A 19450-nucleotide genomic window follows, 5' to 3' on the forward strand; every position below is an offset into this window, starting at 1 on the left:
ATAACTATATATACTGAAATGATTGGGAGTGAAATCCATCATGTAACTATCAAATAATATTATAATATTATTTGGAAATTTTAGGAAGTTTCGATTATTTTTATTTTTCATTCATAATATTATTATTAATAATATGATTACTAATGGTGATTAAATTAATAAATAAAATTATGTATAAATTATATATATATATATATATATATATATATATATTACAATAACTAATTATTTAATTTAATAACTTATTATACAATTGTATAAATATTTATATATAGATACTAATAATATGATTTTATACGATCAAATTCATGTTTTAAAATATTAATTTAATTTTGTACAGTTTTAAAATATTTTGTATTTTGTATAAAATGCATTCTAGAAATTTCATTTTTTAGTACGAAAAATTTATTTGTTAAGAGAATTGGAGATCCAAAATATTATAATAATTATAAAAATAAATAATGAGATTAAATAAATATTTAAAGTAAAAGAAAAATGGTTTAAAATTTATTTAATTAAAAATATATTAGATATATGTCGCTAAATATTATGAGATATTGTTAAAAGATGTTAAATATTTTTAAGTGACAATTAATTATTTAAAAATATTTATTTAGAAAGTTATTATAAGAAATGTAATGGTTTATTATTTTAAAAGATTTATTTTATTTAAATGATGTTTTAGAATATGAAAGATAAGAGATTATTTTGAAGGATATATAAAGTAATTATTGCACTATAAATGAGTTATAAATGATGATTATTTGTTAAATGGATTTATTGAAAAGATATATTGTTACGTGGGTGAATATCGAATATGGTTATATACATGAGATTTAAAAAGATTTCCTAAGAAATAGAAAAAGAAAGGTAGGAAAATATGTATATGATATTTTAGAGTTATTAGAAAGACAACAAAAATGCACACCTCTGGTCTTTGCAGCTGTCACCACCTAAATTCGTCCAGGTTATTAAATAATTATTTCCAAAATATCCAAAAAAAATAAGTGGTAATAAATTGTCTTAAAAAATAATAAAATTGATTAAAAAGTTTTTCTTTACATTTTTATTTTATTTTATTATTTTGTTATTTTTTATTTTATTTTTAGATAATAATAAAAAAAAGAGATTTTGTTTTCAAATTAAAGATTGAATTAAAATAAATTCATTTTATTTTACGTTTTCTTTATTTAATTAATTGAAATTTAAAAATTAAAAAAAAGGGGAAAACGGTTTTGATTAATGGGAGGGAACAGTTGATGTTTTGATAGCAGTAACTTCCATCAGTTTTTAAAGAACACGTTAATATAGAGGGAGGAAATGCCATTTTGAGGGGAGAAAAGGAGAAGATTCCCTGTAATATGATCTTCTCACAATTTTCGTTTAAAAAAGTTCATCCTCATTTCAACATTAATTTACTCATCTCCATTTCAATTCAATTGAGAGCCATAACCCAGAAAAAAGATTCAAAGGTGTATATCAGACAATTCAGCGACAACGATAATTAAAGAACAAACACAAGGGAACGAAAAAGATTTGCGCATAGCAGTTACACAATTTTTGCTCAGTTTCGTTTATTTTGGTAATATTATTTTCATCTCCAACTTTGAAGTTAATAAACCACAATCAAAACTGAAATTGGACCGGAAAGGAAAGGTTTTGAATAGAGAGAAAAGGGGTCACGGTAATGTGTGGTGTTGTGGAGTTGATGGTCTTTGGCGGCACGTTCTGATGGTGGATGTCTACGGCAATGGCTTGATAACATTGGAGTAGCACGATGTTGACCAGGCGGAGGAGAGACGCAAACATGGAGGCCATGCTGTGGTGCTCCGCGCATTTGAGAGAGGCGGAGCTGCCGTCACTGGAAGAACGATGATGGAGGCCGGCACCGTTGTTGGCCGCGTCGCCGGCGACTTGGCAGTGAGTAGCCTCTATGGTTGGTGCAGCGTGAGGTAGAAGATGAAGTTGGGGAAGAAGAGTTTTAGGTGATGTGCTTTCTGGAAGAATAATTTGATTTAGGTTTAGGGTATTGGCCAGATTCTTTAATTCTTCGTGCACCCCCATAACTTAATTCACACACCTATGCAAATATGTTTTATAATTGGACCATTTGTTTTTATTGTCTTTACTTCATGCACTCCAAAATGTAATAACCCCACACCCGGTACATTTAGTTTTATTTCACCTTATGTACCCGCGTTTTCACTAAGCACACACCCCACTCTTTAATTTCCTTTTTTAGGCTAGGATGTGTTTACTTTATGCACCATGTATTTCTTCTATGTGCACCTCATTCCTATGTGTGGAGTTTTTCTCATTGCACCCACATATTTACTTATGCACTTTCATTTTCTATTTCCAATTTTACCTTTTTATTTTATTAAATATCACATCTCAATCATATCATTTTCAAAAATAATAAAAAATATTTTAAATTGAAATAAAAATTAAAATAATTTTCAAAATTAATAAAAATAAGAATAAATAAAATTTAAAATTATTTTATTTATTTTTTCTTTTAGTGTCTAATCGACCGTTCGCGTCGCACGATACTTCTTTTCAAAAACAAGAATTATAAAAATAGTTTTAGTGTCTAATCGACCGCTCGCGTCGCATGACACTTCTTTTTAAAATACAACAATTATAAAAAAATAATTTTGGTGTTTAATCGATTGCCCGCGTCGCACGACACTCCTTTTTAAAATACAAAATTATTAAAATGATTTTGGTGTCTAATCGACCGCTTGCGCACGACACTCCTTTTTCAAATACAAAATTATTAAAATGATTTTGGTGTCTACTCGACCGCTCGCGTCGCACGACACTCCTTTTCAAAATATAAAAATCATAGAAATATTTTGGTGTCAACCTAGCCCTACGCGTCGCATGACACTTATTTTCAAAAATGTCAAAAGACAACTTTAAGAATTAAATATTTTAATCAAATTTTATCAAGAACTACGTGATCCTTGATTCTCCATTGTGAATGGAGATACGTAGGAGCAGGGCAAGTCCTTGTCGGGTTCACTTTCCAAAAATAAAAAGGTTTTCCAAATCATTTTCAAATAGTTTTAACCCTTGTCGGGGGTCCCTTTCACTCAAAAAATGATTTTGTTCAATATTTTCTTATTTATGGGAAAAATAAATATTTAGATAAACACATATCTTTTGCAAATTTAATTAAAGATACCGCCTTTGGATGGGCGCAGTAGGGTGCTAATACCTTCCCTATGCGCAACCGACTCTCGGACCCTAATTTGGTTTTCGTACACTTTATTTTATTCTCATGGTTTTCCATAGTTTTCCAGAATAAACTATGGTGGCGACTTCTAATCTCTTTTTCCAAATCCTTTCCTTTTTAGTTGGTCATCCCGTCGCAATTTAGGTTACGACAACAACATTACCAATATCATTAGTATTTTTATTAGAATCCTCTAGCAACTTAGAGTCATCTTCCTCCTCTAGCAAGCCCAATTTCTTTTACGAGCCTGAAAAGTAATGAATAGTAAGTTCCTAACTGCAAGGAAAACAGAAATCACAAAGGACTATTTTTCTTCGTAGCAACAGTCAATCTTCACTGATACAATAATACAAAAACATTTTAATATACCAACAGTCAAGCACCCTCATTATCTTCTATCATATATGTTTCTTTTGTCCATGAAGAACTTTCTACAGGAACAAGGTTTACATAAAACTTCTATCGACATTTTTTATTTATTCATTCATTTAGCTGATCATGTAACATAACAAATCATAATAAACATAATCAACCAACGATAGAAATAATTCATGAAATGGGAGTTGAATAATGATAAAACAAGTACCCTCTCCTTGCGTTCGACTTTCTTTTGCTCCAATTCCTCAATGGCCTTCGTTCTTCGAGCCTCAAGGGCTTTGAGTTCCTGTTCCTTAAAAGGCCAATTGTTGGGAATACCAGGATCCTTCTCAACCTTATTTTTCCCACTCAGCCTAAGCTTCTTCGCTTCCTTCGCTTTTTTTCTGTTGTGCTCTTTCACCTTCCGTATCACCTTGTACTTATTCTTCAACGAAACCCTCTTACTCTTACTCTCTACAACCCCAAAAATTCACAACAATAATAAAAAAAATAAACAATTAAAATCATTGCACACTACTAATATCAAAGAACAGGGACTGGGTTTTCTTACTCTTGCTCTTCATCACCATTTTGTGTTCTCTACCTTCACAAGAGAAAAAGAGATGAGAACGATAATCCACGTCAAAAGTAGTAGAAAACGGAGAGAAGAAGGGAAAAGATTTGAAGAGGCCCTGGAGCGAGCAAATAGAGAAGAGGGTGAAGGAGTTTGTTGTATATTGTTATCAAATTTTAGAAGGTAAAATTAGATAATCAACATATTAAATTTGATATTCAATAAAATTTGTTTTAGTATTCTGAAACAAATTTTTTATATCCTCATCTTTTAATTTGATATACTAAAATAATGAATTTTAATATTCCAAATTTTTTTTATAAGAAAATATAATTACTTAAATATATTATAAAAAAACTATAATGTAACAAAAAAAATTTAAGAGGGGTTTTCTTAGGCTAACTTAAGCTGAATTTGTTAATATTTTGAGCTTAAATAACACGTGTTTTTTGATTTATACTAGTTAGTAGTAAGGTTTCAATTTATAAAGTTTTATTGTTATAATTTAGTACATATTTAGCTTCTACAATTTAATTTTATTAAAATATAAAGTAATATATATCCAAAACTAAGATATCTAAACTAGCCTAAAAAGTGTGGGCAATCCAAAAGCGTATTTAAACCTAAAAATTGTATATATCCAACCTCTCTGACTACATTACTTGAAAAAACACAAATTTCAAATTGCTCCCTCTCTTCCTTTAAGTTCTTCTTTGTTTAGGTTATACATTTGTGATAGCTTTAGGGTTCTATGAGTCAAGTGTTGACACAATATTAATAGTATTATATTGTAGTTATATGAATGAGTTCTTCAAATATTTGAAGGTGATAAAATTAATACATGATTTAACTGAAACATTTCGATTGGTATCAGAATAATATTTTTTTTGTTTATTTAATATTGTTGATTTGTTATTATTTTTAGGATTTAATAGATTTAATGGGTAATAAATGTTGTGGACTGTTTTTATTTTTCGAAATGTTGATATATATATTCTAAGCTGTGAATCGCAAAAGTTTCAGATTTATGTATCTTCTATTTCGGCATATATTAGTAGAAGCATGATCCATCATAATAAATATATAAATATATACGAATATGTTTCTATTATGTTTTATAGCATATATTTAATGTTAGGGATGATAACTATATATACTGAAATGACTGAGAGTGAAATCCGTCAAACATAACTATCAAATAATATTATAATATTATTTGGAAATTTTAGGAAGTTTCGGTTATTTTTATTTTTTCATTCATAATATTATTATTAATAATATGATTACTAATAGTGATTAAATTAATAAATAAAATTGTGTATAAATTATATATATATATATATATATATTACAATAATTAATTATTTAATTTAATAACTAATTATACAATTGTATAAATATTTATATATAAATACTAATAATATGATTTTATACGATCAAATTCATGTTTTAAAATAATAATTTAATTTTGTACAATTTTAAAATATTTTGTATAAAATTCATTCTTAAATTTATTTTTTAGGACGAAAAATTTATTTGTTAAGAGAATATGAAATCCAAAAAATTATAATAATTAGAAAAATAAATAAACGAGATTAAATAAATATTTAAAGTAAAAAACAAAATGCACTACAAGAATCACACAATTTAGCTTCCGTTGAGTTGCGTCGGATTTGAGGTGAACATCATTAGAGTCGGTTAAAAAGCTTTTTAGTTGGCTTAACCGACACTTGTTATATGAGTTTTATTTTATTGAATAAAAATGTTACGTGAGTGGGAAACAGCTAATATATGATGCGGCGTTTAACTTTCTACATCTAAAGCGTCGGTTTTAGGGACTCCATTATATATTTTAATATTTGATATTTAAGGAAACTGAAAATATTGATTAAAAAAAATAGTATATTTGTAAAACTTGAGGTTACAAGGAGGTTTCATTGTCTTAGCCATTTCACACCGTCCAATTGCTAACCCTAACCCATTTCGTTCAGTGCCAGAATTCGACTGAAGCTAAATAGCTTCATGAATCAACCTCTAAAATTTGGTGTTGGCCCCTGATGTGCTACCAATAAAAATCCCTAATGTGCCCGGGACATTGAAGGTTGGGAGCTAGTAACTCTGCTCATTCAAAAAGGCAGGTTTCGCTCTGCTCCGCTTCTTTTTTTTCCCTTTTTTTCTCCAACCCTTTTTCTGTTTCCCATTTCCCCTTTCTTTCCAACCCTGATTTCAATTTCCTTTGCCATAACGATGACTCCCAATGTAAAGCCCTAATTTTAGCTTCCTTTGTCACCGGTGACTCCCAAAGCGGAGGTGTGGTAAGCAACATCTCTAAAGTTAAGCAAGTCATGTGCTTTTATTACTTTCCCCTTCCATCTCTCTCGCTCTCTGACCCAAACTTGTCATTTTTGTTTCTGGTTTCGACGATTTTAACAGAATGAAGAAGGACTCATAGGAGCATTTCGCGTTTTGAGGTCAGCGAGAGCCTGATACAATTGTTCTGAGAGGTATGTCGTCGTCGTTCACTGAACCCATTCTAAACATTTACTATATCCTGCCTTTTTCTGGCTTGGCAGTTTTAGATTTTGTAGATTGGTCCTAGATTTCTCTACCCTTTTAAAAAGAAGTATGCCCTTTAAATTTATGGTTTATGTAGTTAGTTTTCCTTCTCTTGTTTGTGTAGTTTACATTTCATTATCATCAAAAGAATTAGATTATTTCCAATTCTGAGGATATATAATTATACCCTGTCATTGTTCTGGTTCCTATTGTTAAGTGATTCTATCATTTTGAGTCTTAGTACTTTAAGAAAGTAACGAAGTTATTTCATTGTAATTTTGTAAATGGCTCCTTGCATTTCTGATTAGTTCACATTTAGCACTATAAACATCCATCAACATACGTAAATTTGACAAGTGGGAATTAGAATGTTTAAAGCATTGATGTTAATCTTTTTTTTTCTTTTCTACATTCACAATTAAAGGATATGGTACTGATATTTTCAGGTTCTTACAAGTAGAGCAGACCTTGCACAGGCTCCAATACCTACAAGAAAGGACAAAGGCCATATCCTAACTTTGACACCATTTCAACAGGGGTTTTATACCCCTTATATTGGAGGAGCAAGCTCAACTTCAACCTCTGCTTGGAATTCCCAAGCTCCTATTTCCCTTGGTGGTAAATCCGATTAAAGATTTATTGGGGGTGGGGGTTATGGTGATATAACCTCTATAAGGCCTGAGTTAGCACCAGCATGTGATGTAGTTGTTAGGAAGAGAATGAAACCAAGGAGTGGATGGGTGGAACTAGGGGTTCATATTACCTTTGTGTCTCTTACTAATGGGAGAATTGATCTCAAAAGAATTCGCTTCAGGTATGTTAAGAAATCACCAGCCTTGATATGAATTATACAAAGAATATATACTATTATGAGGACTTATTATTATACAAAGAACACTTTGTGCATTGTATTTATTCTAATTATTTCTATTGTTTTTGCAGGTAATATAATTCTATCTTCCTGTGTTGTTCTGTCCAAGAGAATCTACTTTTAAAATATGTTGTTTTTTTCTCTTTTTTCATGTAATATTTATTAACACTTTTGGTTAGGTTTCATGCGCTTTTCTGTCATTTTGAGATTTGTAATGGCACTTGTTCTTATATGTTGTTCTGTGATTTTGGTTAGGTTTTTATACACTTTTGAAGTGCAATGTTGCTGTTATTTTGGTTCCTATGTTGCTAGTATATTTTAGTTTATAACTTGGAATTGCACTTCCTAAATATATATCTTAATTATAAATGAAAATATAATTTGGTTGGATATTAATTTATGTTTAAAATGACTTGAGATTCTATTATTATTAATTTGTATTTAGAATGATTAATTCTAATTGAGGCAATTGGTAATCAACGTCCACCAGTAGATTTGATAATAAATTTAATAAGAGAGGGTCCAACCTAAGTTCAAATAAATTATTTAAAAAAAGGTTAGAACTCACGCTATTGACAACAGAAACATTTAAATATTAAATAGGAAGTGAGGGCCAGACCCACGCTACTGGCAACATAGGTAAATGTGTCAAAAAATGAAAGAGTCACTTTTCAATGGGATAGGCCGTCCCTTTTTTGAGTCCGCTCTTATTCGTATGCAAATTTTGCATAGCGTCTGTTTTTGGATTTTGGAAGGGTTTTATTGGGACTCTAATCACTTGATTTCTTGTATTGATGAGAAGAAGGGAAAAGATTTGAAGAGGCTTTGGAGCGAGCAAATAGAGAAGAGGGTGAAGGAGTTTGTTGTATATTGTTATCAAATTTTAGAAGGTAAAATTAGAAATCAACATATTAAATTTGATATTCAATAAAATTTGTTTTAGTATTCTAAAACAATTTTTTATATCCTCATCTTGTAATTTGATATACTAAAAGAATGAATTTTAATATGCCTAGATTTTTTTATAAGAAAATATAATTACTTAAATATATTAGGAGGGGTTTTCTTAGACTAAATTAAGCTGAAATTGTTAACATTTTGAGATTAAATAACACGTGTTTTTTGATAATACCAGTTAGTAGTAAGGTTTCAATTTATAAAGTTTTTATTATTATAGTTTAGTACATATTTAGCTTCTACAGTTTAATTTTATTAAAATATAAAGTAATATATATCGAAAACTAAGATATCTGAACTAGCCTAAAAAGTGTGGGAAATCAAAAAGCGTATTTAAACCTAAAAATTGTATATATCCAACCTCTCTGACTACACTGCTTGAAAAAACACAAATTTTAAATTGCTCCCTCAGTTAAGGCGAACTGAACTGCACTGTTTTTTTTTCTCTAATAAATTGAATTGAACTGAATTGCACTATAATATGAACTGAACTGTTATAAATTGAAGTGTTTTATGAACTGCACTACATTTGAACTGTGTTGCACTATTTTAGAACTGAACTACAGTATTTTTTAACTGAACTGCACTACTTTTGAACTTAACTACATTGTTTTTGAACCAAATTGCACTAATTTTGAACTGAATTGCACTAATTTTGAACTAAATTGCACTATTTTTGAACCGAATTGCACTGATTTTGAATCAATTGCTCTATTTTTGGTTCCTATGTTGCTAGTATATTTTAGTTTATAACTTGGAATTGCACTTCCTAAATATATATCTTAATTATAAATGAAAATATAATTTGGGTGGATATTAATTTATGTTTAAAATGACTTCAGATTCTATTATTAATAATTTGTATTTAGAATGATTATAAATTTAATAAGAGAGGGTCCAACCTAAGTTCAAATAAGTTATTAAAAAAAAGGTTAGAACTCACGCTATTGACAACACAAACTTTAAATATTAAATCGGAAGTGAGGGCCTGACCCACGCTATTGGCAACATAGGTAAATGTGTCAAAAAATGAAAGAGTCACTTTTCAATGGGATAGGCCGTCTCTTTTTTGAGTCCGCTCTATTCGCACGCAAATTTTGGATAGCGTCCGTTTTGGATTTTGGAAGGGTTTTATTGGGACTCTAATAACTTGATTTCTTGTAGTGATGGTTTAAAAATTATTTAATTAAAAAGATATTAGATATATGTCATTAAATATTATGAGATATTGTTAAAAGATGTTAAATATTTTTAAGTGACCATTAATTATTTAAAAAGTATTTATTTAGAAAGTTATTATAAGAAACGTAATGGTTTATTATTTTAAAAGATTTATTTTATTTAAATGATGTTTTAGAATATGAAAGATAAGAGATTATTTTGAAGGATATATAAAGTAATTATTGCACTATAAATGAGTTATATATGATTATTATTTGTTAAATGGATTTATTGAAAAGATATACGATTTCTTACGTGGGTGAATATGGTTATATACATGAGATTTAAAAAGATTTCCTAACAAATAGAAAAAGAAAGGTAGGAAAATATGTATATGATATTTTAGAGTTATTAGAAAGACAACACAAATGCACACCTCTGGTCTTTGCAGCATTATCAAGATCATTAGTATTTTTATTAGAATCCTCTAGCAACTTAAGTCATATTCCCCTCTAGCAAACCCAATTTTCTTCTACGAGCCTGAAACAAGTAATGAATAGTAAGTTCCTAACTGCAAGGAAAACAAAAATCACAAAGGACTGTTTTCTTCGTAGCAAGAGTCAATCTTCATTAATACAATAATACAAAAACATTTTAATATACCAATAGTCAAGCACCCTCATTATCTTCTATCATATATCTTTCTTCCTGTCCATGAAGAACTTTCTACAGGAACAAGGTTTACATAAAACTTCTACCGACATTTTTTATTTATTCATTCATTTAGCTGATCATGTAACATAACAAATCATAATAAACATAATCAACCAACGATGAAATAATTCATGAAATGGGAGTTGATAATGATAAAACAATTACCTCTCCTTGCGTTCGGCTTTCTTTTGCTCCAATTCCTCAATGGCCTTCGTCCTTCGAGCTTCAAGGGCTTTGAGTTCCTGTTCCTTAAAAGGCCAATTGTTGGGAATACCAGGATCCTTCTCAACCTTATTTTTCCCACTCAGCCTAAGCTTCTTCGCTTCCTTCGCTTTTTTTGTTGTGGTCTTTCACCTTCCGTATCACCTTGTACTTCTTCTTCAACGAAACCCTCTTACTCTTAATCTCTGCAACCCAAAAAGTTCACAACAATAATAAAAAAATAAACAATTAAAATCATTGCACACTACTGATATCAAAGAACAGGGATTGGGTTTTCTTACTCTTGCTCTTCATCACCATTTTGTGTTCTCTACCTTCACAAGAGAAAAAGAGATGAGAACGATAATCCACGTCAAAAGTAGTAGAAAACGAGAGAAGAAGGGCAAAAGATTTGAAGAGGCTCTGGAGCGAGCAAATAGAGAAGAGGTGATGGAGTTTGTTGTATATTGTTATCAAATTTTAGAAGGTAAAATTAGATAATCAACATATTAAATTTGATATTCAATAAAATTTTTTTAGTATTCTAAAACAATTTTTTATATCCTCATCTTTAATTTGATATACTAAAATAATGAATTTTAATATGCCTAGATTTTTTTATAAGAAAATATAATTACTTAAATATATTATAAAAAAACTATATTGTAACAAAAAATTTAGGAGGGGTTTTCTTAGGCTAACTTAAGCTGAATTTGTTAATATTTTGAGATTAAATAACACGTGTTTTTTGATAAATACTAGTTAGTAGTAAGGTTTCAATGTATAAAGTTTTTATTCTTATAGTTTAGTACATATTTAGCTTCTACAATTTAATTTTATTAAAATATAAAGTAATATATATCCAAAACTAAGATATCTAAACTAGGTAAAAAGTGTGGGCAATCCAAAAGCGTATTTAAACCTAAAAATTGTATATATCCAACCTCTCTGACTACACTGCTTGAAAAACACAAATTTCAAATTGCTCCCTCAGTTAAGGCGAACTGAACTGCACTGTTTTTTTTTCTAATTAATTGAATTGAACTGAACTGCACTATAATATGAACTGAACTCTTTTATGAACTACACTACATTTGAGCTGAGCTGCACTATTTTGAACTGAACTACACTATTTTTTAACTGAACTGCACTACTTTTGAACTTAACTACATTGTTTTTGAACCAAATTGCACTGATTTTGAACTGAATTGCACTAATTTTGAACTGAATTGCACTATTTTTGAACCGAATTGCACTGATTTTGAATCAATTGCTCTATTTTTGGTTCCTATGTTGCTAGTATATTTTAGTTTATAACTTGGAATTGCACTTCCTAAATATATATCTTAATTATAAATGAAAATATAATTTGGTTGGATATTAATTTATGTTTAAAATGACTTGAGATTCTATTATTATTAATTTGTATTTAGAATGATTATAAATTTAATAAGAGAGGGTCCAACCTAAGTTCAAATAAGTTATTAAAAAAAAGGTTTGAACTCACGCTAATGACAACACAAGCATTTAAATATTAAATTGGAAGTGAGGGCCAGACCCACGCTACTGGCAACATAGGTAAATGTGTCAAAAAATGAAAGAGTCACTTTTCAATGGGATAGGCCGTCTCTTTTTTGAGTCCGCTCTTATTCGCACGCAAATTTTGGATAGCGTCCGTTTTGGATTTTGGAAGGGTTTTATTGGGACTCTAATAACTTGATTTCTTGTAGTGATGGTTTAAAAATTATTTAATTAAAAAGATATTAGATATATGTCATTAAATATTATGAGATATTGTTAAAAGATGTTAAATATTTTTATGTGACCATTAATTATTTAAAAAGTATTTATTTAGAAAGTTATTATAAGAAACGTAATGGTTTATTATTTTAAAAGATTTATTTTATTTAAATGATGTTTTAGAATATGAAAGATAAGAGATTATTTTGAAGGATATATAAAGTAATTATTGCACTATAAATGAGTTATATATGATTATTATTTGTTAAATGGATTTATTGAAAAGATATACGATTTCTTACGTGGGTGAATATGGTTATATACATGAGATTTAAAAAGATTTCCTAAAAATAGAAAAAGAAAGGTAGGAAAATATGTATATGATATTTTAGAGTTATTAGAAAGACAACACAAATGCACACCTCTGGTCTTTGCAGCATTACCAAAATCATTAGTATTTTTATTAGAATCCTCTAGCAACTTAGAGTCATATTCCTCCTCTAGCAAGCCCAATTTTCTTCTACGAGCCTGAAACAAGTAATGAATAGTAAGTTCCTAACTGCAAGGAAAACAAAAATCCAAAGGACTGTTTTCTTCGTAGCAAGAGTCAATCTTCACTAATACAATAATACAAAAACATTTTAAATACCAATAGTCAAGCACCCTCATTATCTTCTATCATATATCTTTCTTCCTGTCCACGAAGAACTTTCTACAGGAACAAGGTTTACATAAAACTTCTACCGACATTTTTTATTTATTCATTCATTTAGCTGATCATGTAACATAACAAATCATAATAAACATAATCAACCAACAATAGAAATAATTCATGAAATGAGAGTTGAATAATCATAAAACAATTACCCTCTCCTTGCGTTCGGCTGTCTTTTGCTCGAATTCCTCAATGGCCTTCGTCCTTCGAGCTTCAACGGCTTTGAGTTCCTGTTCCTTAAAAGGCCAATTGTTGGGAATACCAGGATCCTTCTCAACCTTATTGTTCCCACTCAGCCTAAGCTTCTTCGCTTCCTTTGCTTTTTTTTCTGTTGTGCTTTCACCTTCCGTATCACCTTGTACTTCTTCTTCAACGAAACCCTCTTACTCTTACTCTCGCAACCCAAAAAGTTCACAACAATAATAAAAAAATAAACAATTAAAATCATTGCACACTACTGATATCAAAGAACAGGGATTGGGTTTTCTTACTCTTGCTCTTCATCACCATTTTGTGTTCTCTACCTTCACAAGAGAAAAAGAGATGAGAACGATAATCCACGTCAAAAGTAGTAGAAAACGGAGAGAAGAAGGGAAAATATTTGAAGAGGCTCTGGAGCGAGCAAATAGAGAAGAGGGTGAAGGAGTTTGTTGTATATTGTTATCAAATTTTAGAAGGTAAAATTAGATAATCAACATATTAAATTTGATATTCAATAAAATTTGTTTTAGTATTCTAAAACAAATTTTTTATATCCTCATCTTTTAATTTGATATACTAAAATAATGAATTTTAATATGCCTAGATTTTTTTATAAGAAAATATAATTACTTAAATATATTATAAAAAAACTATATTGTAACAAAAAATTTAGGAGGGGTTTTCTTAGGCTAACTTAAGCTGAATTTGTTAATATTTTGAGATTAAATAACACGTGTTTTTTGATAATACTAGTTAGTAGTAAGGTTTCAATGTATAAAGTTTTTATTCATATACTTTAGTACATATTTAGCTTCTACAATTTAATTTTATTAAAATATAAAGTAATATATATCCAAAACTAAGATATCTAAACTAGTGTAAAAAGTGTGGGCAATCCAAAAGCGTATTTAAACCTAAAAATTGTATATATCCAACCTCTCTGACTACACTGCTTGAAAAAACACAAATTTCAAATTGCTCCCTCAGTTAAGGCGAACTAAACTGCACTGTTTTTTTTCTAATAAACTGAATTGAACTGAACTGCACTATAATATGAACTGAACTGTTTTATGAATTGCACTACATTTGAGCTGAGCTGCACTATTTTTGAACTGAACTACACTATTTTTTAACTGAACTGCACTACTTTTGAACTTAACTACATATTTTTAACCAAATTGCACTGATTTTGAACTGAATTGCACTAATTTTGAACTGAATTGCACTATTTTTGAACCGAATTGCACTGATTTTGAATCAATTGCTCTATTTTTGGTTCCTATGTTGCTAGTATATTTTAGTTTATAACTTGGAATTGCACTTCCTAAATATATATTTAATTATAAATGAAAATATAATTTGGTTGGATATTAATTATGTTTAAAATGACTTGAGATTCTATTATTATTAATTTGTATTTAGAATGATTATAAATTTAATAAGAGAGGGTCCAACCTAAGTTCAAATAAATTATTAAAAAAAAGGTTAGAACTCACGCTATTGACAACACAAACATTTAAATATTAAATTGGAGTGAGGCCAGACCCACGCTACTGGCAACATAGGTAAATGTGTCAAAAAATGAAAGAGTCACTTTTCAATGGGATAGGCCGTCTCTTTTTTGAGTCCGCTCTATTCGCACGCAAATTTTGGATAGCGTCCATTTTTGGATTTTGGAAGGGTTTTATTGGGACTCTAATCACTTGATTTCTTGTAGTGATGGTTTAAAAATTATTTAATTAAAAAGATATTAGATATATGTCATTAAATATTATGAGATATTGTTAAAAGATGTTAAATATTTTTATGTGACCATTAATTATTTAAAAAGTATTTATTTAGAAAGTTATTATAAGAAACGTAATGGTTTATTATTTTAAAAGATTTATTTTATTTAAATGATGTTTTAGAATATGAAAGATAAGAGATTATTTTGAAGGATATATAAAGTAATTATTGCACTATAAATGAGTTACATATGATGATTATTTGTTAAATGGATTTATTGAAAAGATATACGATTTCTTACGTGGGTGAATATGGTATATACATGAGATTTAAAAAGATTTCCTAAGAAATAGAAAAAGAAAGGTAGGAAAATATGTATATGATATTTTAGAGTTATTAGAAAGACAACACAAATGCACACCTCTGGTCTTTGCAGCATTATAAAAATCATTAGTATTTTTATTAGAATCCTCTAGCAACTTAGAGTCATATTCCTCCTCTAGCAAGCCCAATTTCCTTTTACGAGCCTCAAACAAGTAATGAATAGTAAGTTCCTAACTCCAAGGAAAACAGAAATCACAAAGGACTGTTTTTCTTCATAGCAACAGTCAATCTTCACGATACAATAATACAAACACATTTTAATTTACCAACAGTCAAGCGCCCTCATTATCTTCTATCATATATCTTTCTTCCTGTCCATGAAGAACTTTCTACAGGAACAAGGTTTACATAAAACTTCTACCGACATTTTTTATTTATTCATTCATTTAGCTGATCATGTAACATAACAAATCATAATAAACATAATCAACCAACGATGGAAATAATTCATGAAATGGGAGTTGAATAATGATAAAACAATTACCCTCTCCTTGCGTTCGACTTTCTTTTGCTCCAATTCCTCAATGGCCTTCGTCCTTCGAGCTTCAAGGGCTTTGAGTTCATGTTCCTTAAAAGGCCAATTGTTGGGAATACCAGGATCCTTCTCAACCTTATTTTTCCCACTCAGCCTAAGCTTCTTCGCTTCCTTCCCTTTTTTTCTATTGTGCTCTTTCACCTTCCGTATCACCTTGTACTTCTTCTTCAACGAAACCCTCTTACTCTTAATCTCTGCAACCCAAAAAGTTCACAACAATAATAAAAAAATAAACAATTAAAATCATTGCACACTATGATATCAAAGAACAGGATTGGGTTTTCTTACTCTTGCTCTTCATCACCATTTTGTGTTCTCTACCTTCACAAGAGAAAAAGAGATGAGAACGATAATCCACGTCAAAAGTAGTAGAAAACGGAGAGAAGAAGGGAAAATATTTGAAGAGGCTCTGGAGCGAGCAAATAGAGAAGAGGGTGAAGGAGTTTGTTGTATATTGTTATCAAATTTTAGAAGGTAAAATTAGATAATCAACATATTAAATTTGATATTCAATAAAATTTGTTTTAGTATTCTAAAACAAATTTTTTATATCCTCATCTTTTAATTTGATATACTAAAATAATGAATTTTAATATGCCTAGATTTTTTTATAAGAAAATATAATTACTTAAATATATTATAAAAAAACTATATTGTAACAAAAAATTTAGGAGGGGTTTTCTTAGGCTAACTTAAGCTGAATTTGTTAATATTTAGAGATTAAATAACACGTGTTTTTTGATAAATACTAGTTAGTAGTAAGGTTTCAATTTATAAAGTTTTTATTCTTATAGTTTAGTACATATTTAGCTTCTACAATTTAATTTTATTAAAATATAAAGTAATATATATTCAAAACTAAGATATCTAAACTAGCGTAAAAAGTGTGCGCAATCCAAAAGCGTATTTAAACCTAAAAATTGTATATATCCAACCTCTCTGACTACACTGCTTGAAAAATCACAAATTTCAAATTGCTCCCTCAGTTAAGGCGAACTAAACTGCACTGTTTTTTTTTCTAATAAACTGAATTAAATGAACTGCACTATAATATGAACTGAACTGTTTTATGAACTGCACTACATTTGAGCTGAGCTGCACTATTTTTGAACTGAACTACACTATTTTTTAACTGAACTGCACTACTTTTGAACTTAACTACATTGTTTTTGAACCAAATTGCACTGATTTTGAACTGAATTGCACTAATTTTGAACTGAATTGCACTATTTTTGAACCGAATTGCACTGATTTTGAATCAATTGCTCTATTTTTGGTTCCTATGTTGCTAGTATATTTTAGTTTATAACTTGGAATTGCACTTCCTAAATATATATCTTAATTATAAATGAAAATATAATTTGGTTGGATATTAATTATTGTTTAAAATGACTTGAGATTCTATTATTATTAATTGTATTTAGAATGATTATAAATTTAATAAGAGAGGGTCCAACCTAAGTTCAAATAAGTTATTAAAAAAATGGTTTGAACTCACGCTAATGACAACACAAGCATTTAAATATTAAATTGGAAGTGAGAGCCAGACCCACGCTACTGGCAACATAGGTAAATGTGTCAAAAAATGAAAGAGTCACTTTTCAATGGGATAGGCCGTCTCTTTTTTGAGTCCGCTCTTATTCGCACGCAAATTTTGGATAGCGTCCGTTTTTGGATTTTGGAAGGGTTATATTGGGACTCTAATAACTTGATTTCTTGTAGTGATGGTTTAAAAATTATTTAATTAAAAAGATATTAGATATATGTCATTAAATATTATGAGATATTGTTAAAAGATGTTAAATATTTTTAAGTGACCATTAATTATTTAAAAAGTATTTATTTAGAAAGTTATTATAAGAAACGTAATGGTTTATTATTTTAAAAGATTTATTTTATTTAAATGATGTTTTAGAATATGAAAGATAAGAGATTAGTTTGAAGGATATATAAAGTAATTATTGCACTATAAATGAGTTATATATGAGGATTATTTGTTAAATGGATTTAATGAAAAGATATACGATTTCTTATGTGGGTGAATATGGTTATATACATGAGATTTAAAAAGATTTCCTAAGAAATAGAAAAAGAAAGGTAGGAAAATATGTATATGATATTTTAGAGTTATTAGAAAGACAACACAAATGCACACCTCTGGTCTTTGCAGCATTATAAAAATCATTAGTATTTTTATTAGAATCCTCTAGCAACTTAGAGTCATATTCCTCCTCTAGCAAGCCCAATTTCCTTTTACGAGCCTCAAACAAGTAATGAATAGTAAGTTCCTAACTCCAAGGAAAACAGAAATCACAAAGGACTGTTTTTCTTCATAGCAACAGTCAATCTTACTGATACAATAATACAAACACATTTTAATTTACCAACAGTCAAGCGCCCTCATTATCTTCTATCATATATCTTTCTTCCTGTCCATGAAGAACTTTCTACAGGAACAAGGTTTACATAAAACTTCTACCGACATTTTTTATTTATTCATTCATTTAGCTGATCATGTAACATAACAAATCATAATAAACATAATCAACCAACGATGGAAATAATTCATGAAATGGGAGTTGAATAATGATAAAATAATTACCCTCTCCTTGCGTTCGGCTTTCTTTTGCTCCAATTCCTCAATGGCCTTCGTCCTTCGAGCTTCAAGGGCTTTGAGTTCATGTTCCTTAAAAGGCCAATTGTTGGGAATACCAGGATCCTTCTCAACCTTATTTTTCCCATTCAGCCTAAGCTTCTTCGCTTCCTTCCTTTTTTTCTATTGTGCTCTTTCACCTTCCGTATCACCTTGTACTTCTTCTTCAACGAAACCCTCTTACTCTTAATCTTTGCAACCCAAAAAGTTCACAACAATAATAAAAAAATAAACAATTAAAATCATTGCACACTACTGATATCAAAGAACAGGGATTGGGTTTTCTTACTCTTGCTCTTCATCACCATTTTGTGTTCTCTACCTTCACAAGAGAAAAATAGATGAGAACGATAATCCACGTCAAAAGTAGTAGAAAACGGAGAGAAGAAGGGAAAAGATTTGAAGAGGCTCTGGAGCGAGCAAATAGAGAAGAGGGTGAAGGAGTTTGTTGTATATTGTTATCAAATTTTAGAAGGTAGAATTAGATAATCAACATATTAAATTTGATATTCAATAAAATTTGTTTTAGTATTCTAAAAGAAATTTTTTATATCCTCATCTTTTAATTTGATATACTAAAATAATGAATTTTAATATGCCTAGATTTTTTTTATAAGAAAATATAATTACTTAAATATATTATAAAAAAACTATATTGTAACAAAAAATTTAGGAGGGGTTTTCTTAGGCTAACTTAAGCTGAATTTGTTAATATTTAGAGATTAAATAACACGTGTTTTTTGATAAATACTAGTTAGTAGTAAGGTTTCAATTTATGAAGTTTTTATTCTTATAGTTTAGTACATATTTAGCTTCTACAATTTAATTTTATTAAAATATAAAGTAATATATATTCAAAACT

General features: G+C 29.1%; 1 protein-coding gene across 1 annotated transcript; it reads right to left on the reverse strand.

Moving 5' to 3' along the window:
- Positions 1-3448: 3448 nt before the first annotated feature.
- Positions 3449-16242, reverse strand: LOC114172712 (guanine nucleotide-binding protein-like 3 homolog). Its single transcript, XM_028057042.1, has 6 exons — positions 16224-16242; positions 15885-16129; positions 15494-15543; positions 10597-10679; positions 3828-4072; positions 3449-3517 (listed from the first exon to the last, which is right to left on the reverse strand). Exons 1-6 carry the CDS (start codon positions 16240-16242, stop codon positions 3449-3451), a joined length of 711 nt encoding a protein of 236 aa, XP_027912843.1.
- Positions 16243-19450: the final 3208 nt, after the last annotated feature.

Source organism: Vigna unguiculata, unplaced genomic scaffold, assembly GCF_004118075.2.
Source record: "Vigna unguiculata cultivar IT97K-499-35 unplaced genomic scaffold, ASM411807v1 contig_689, whole genome shotgun sequence".
In the NCBI taxonomy this organism is placed as follows: Eukaryota; Viridiplantae; Streptophyta; class Magnoliopsida; order Fabales; family Fabaceae; genus Vigna; species Vigna unguiculata.

What these genes read in the sequence shown, in the direction of transcription:
- LOC114172712 (XM_028057042.1), bottom strand. An exon ending in GAGGAATATGACTCTAAGTT is followed by an intron (nt 10,680 to 15,493) that starts GCTAGAGGATTC and finishes TGGCCTTTTAAG; the next exon opens with GAACAGGAACTCAAAGCCCT. An exon ending in AAAGCCGAACGCAAGGAGAG is followed by an intron (nt 4,073 to 10,596) that starts GTAATTGTTTTA and finishes TTGGGGTTGTAG; the next exon opens with AGAGTAAGAGTAAGAGGGTT.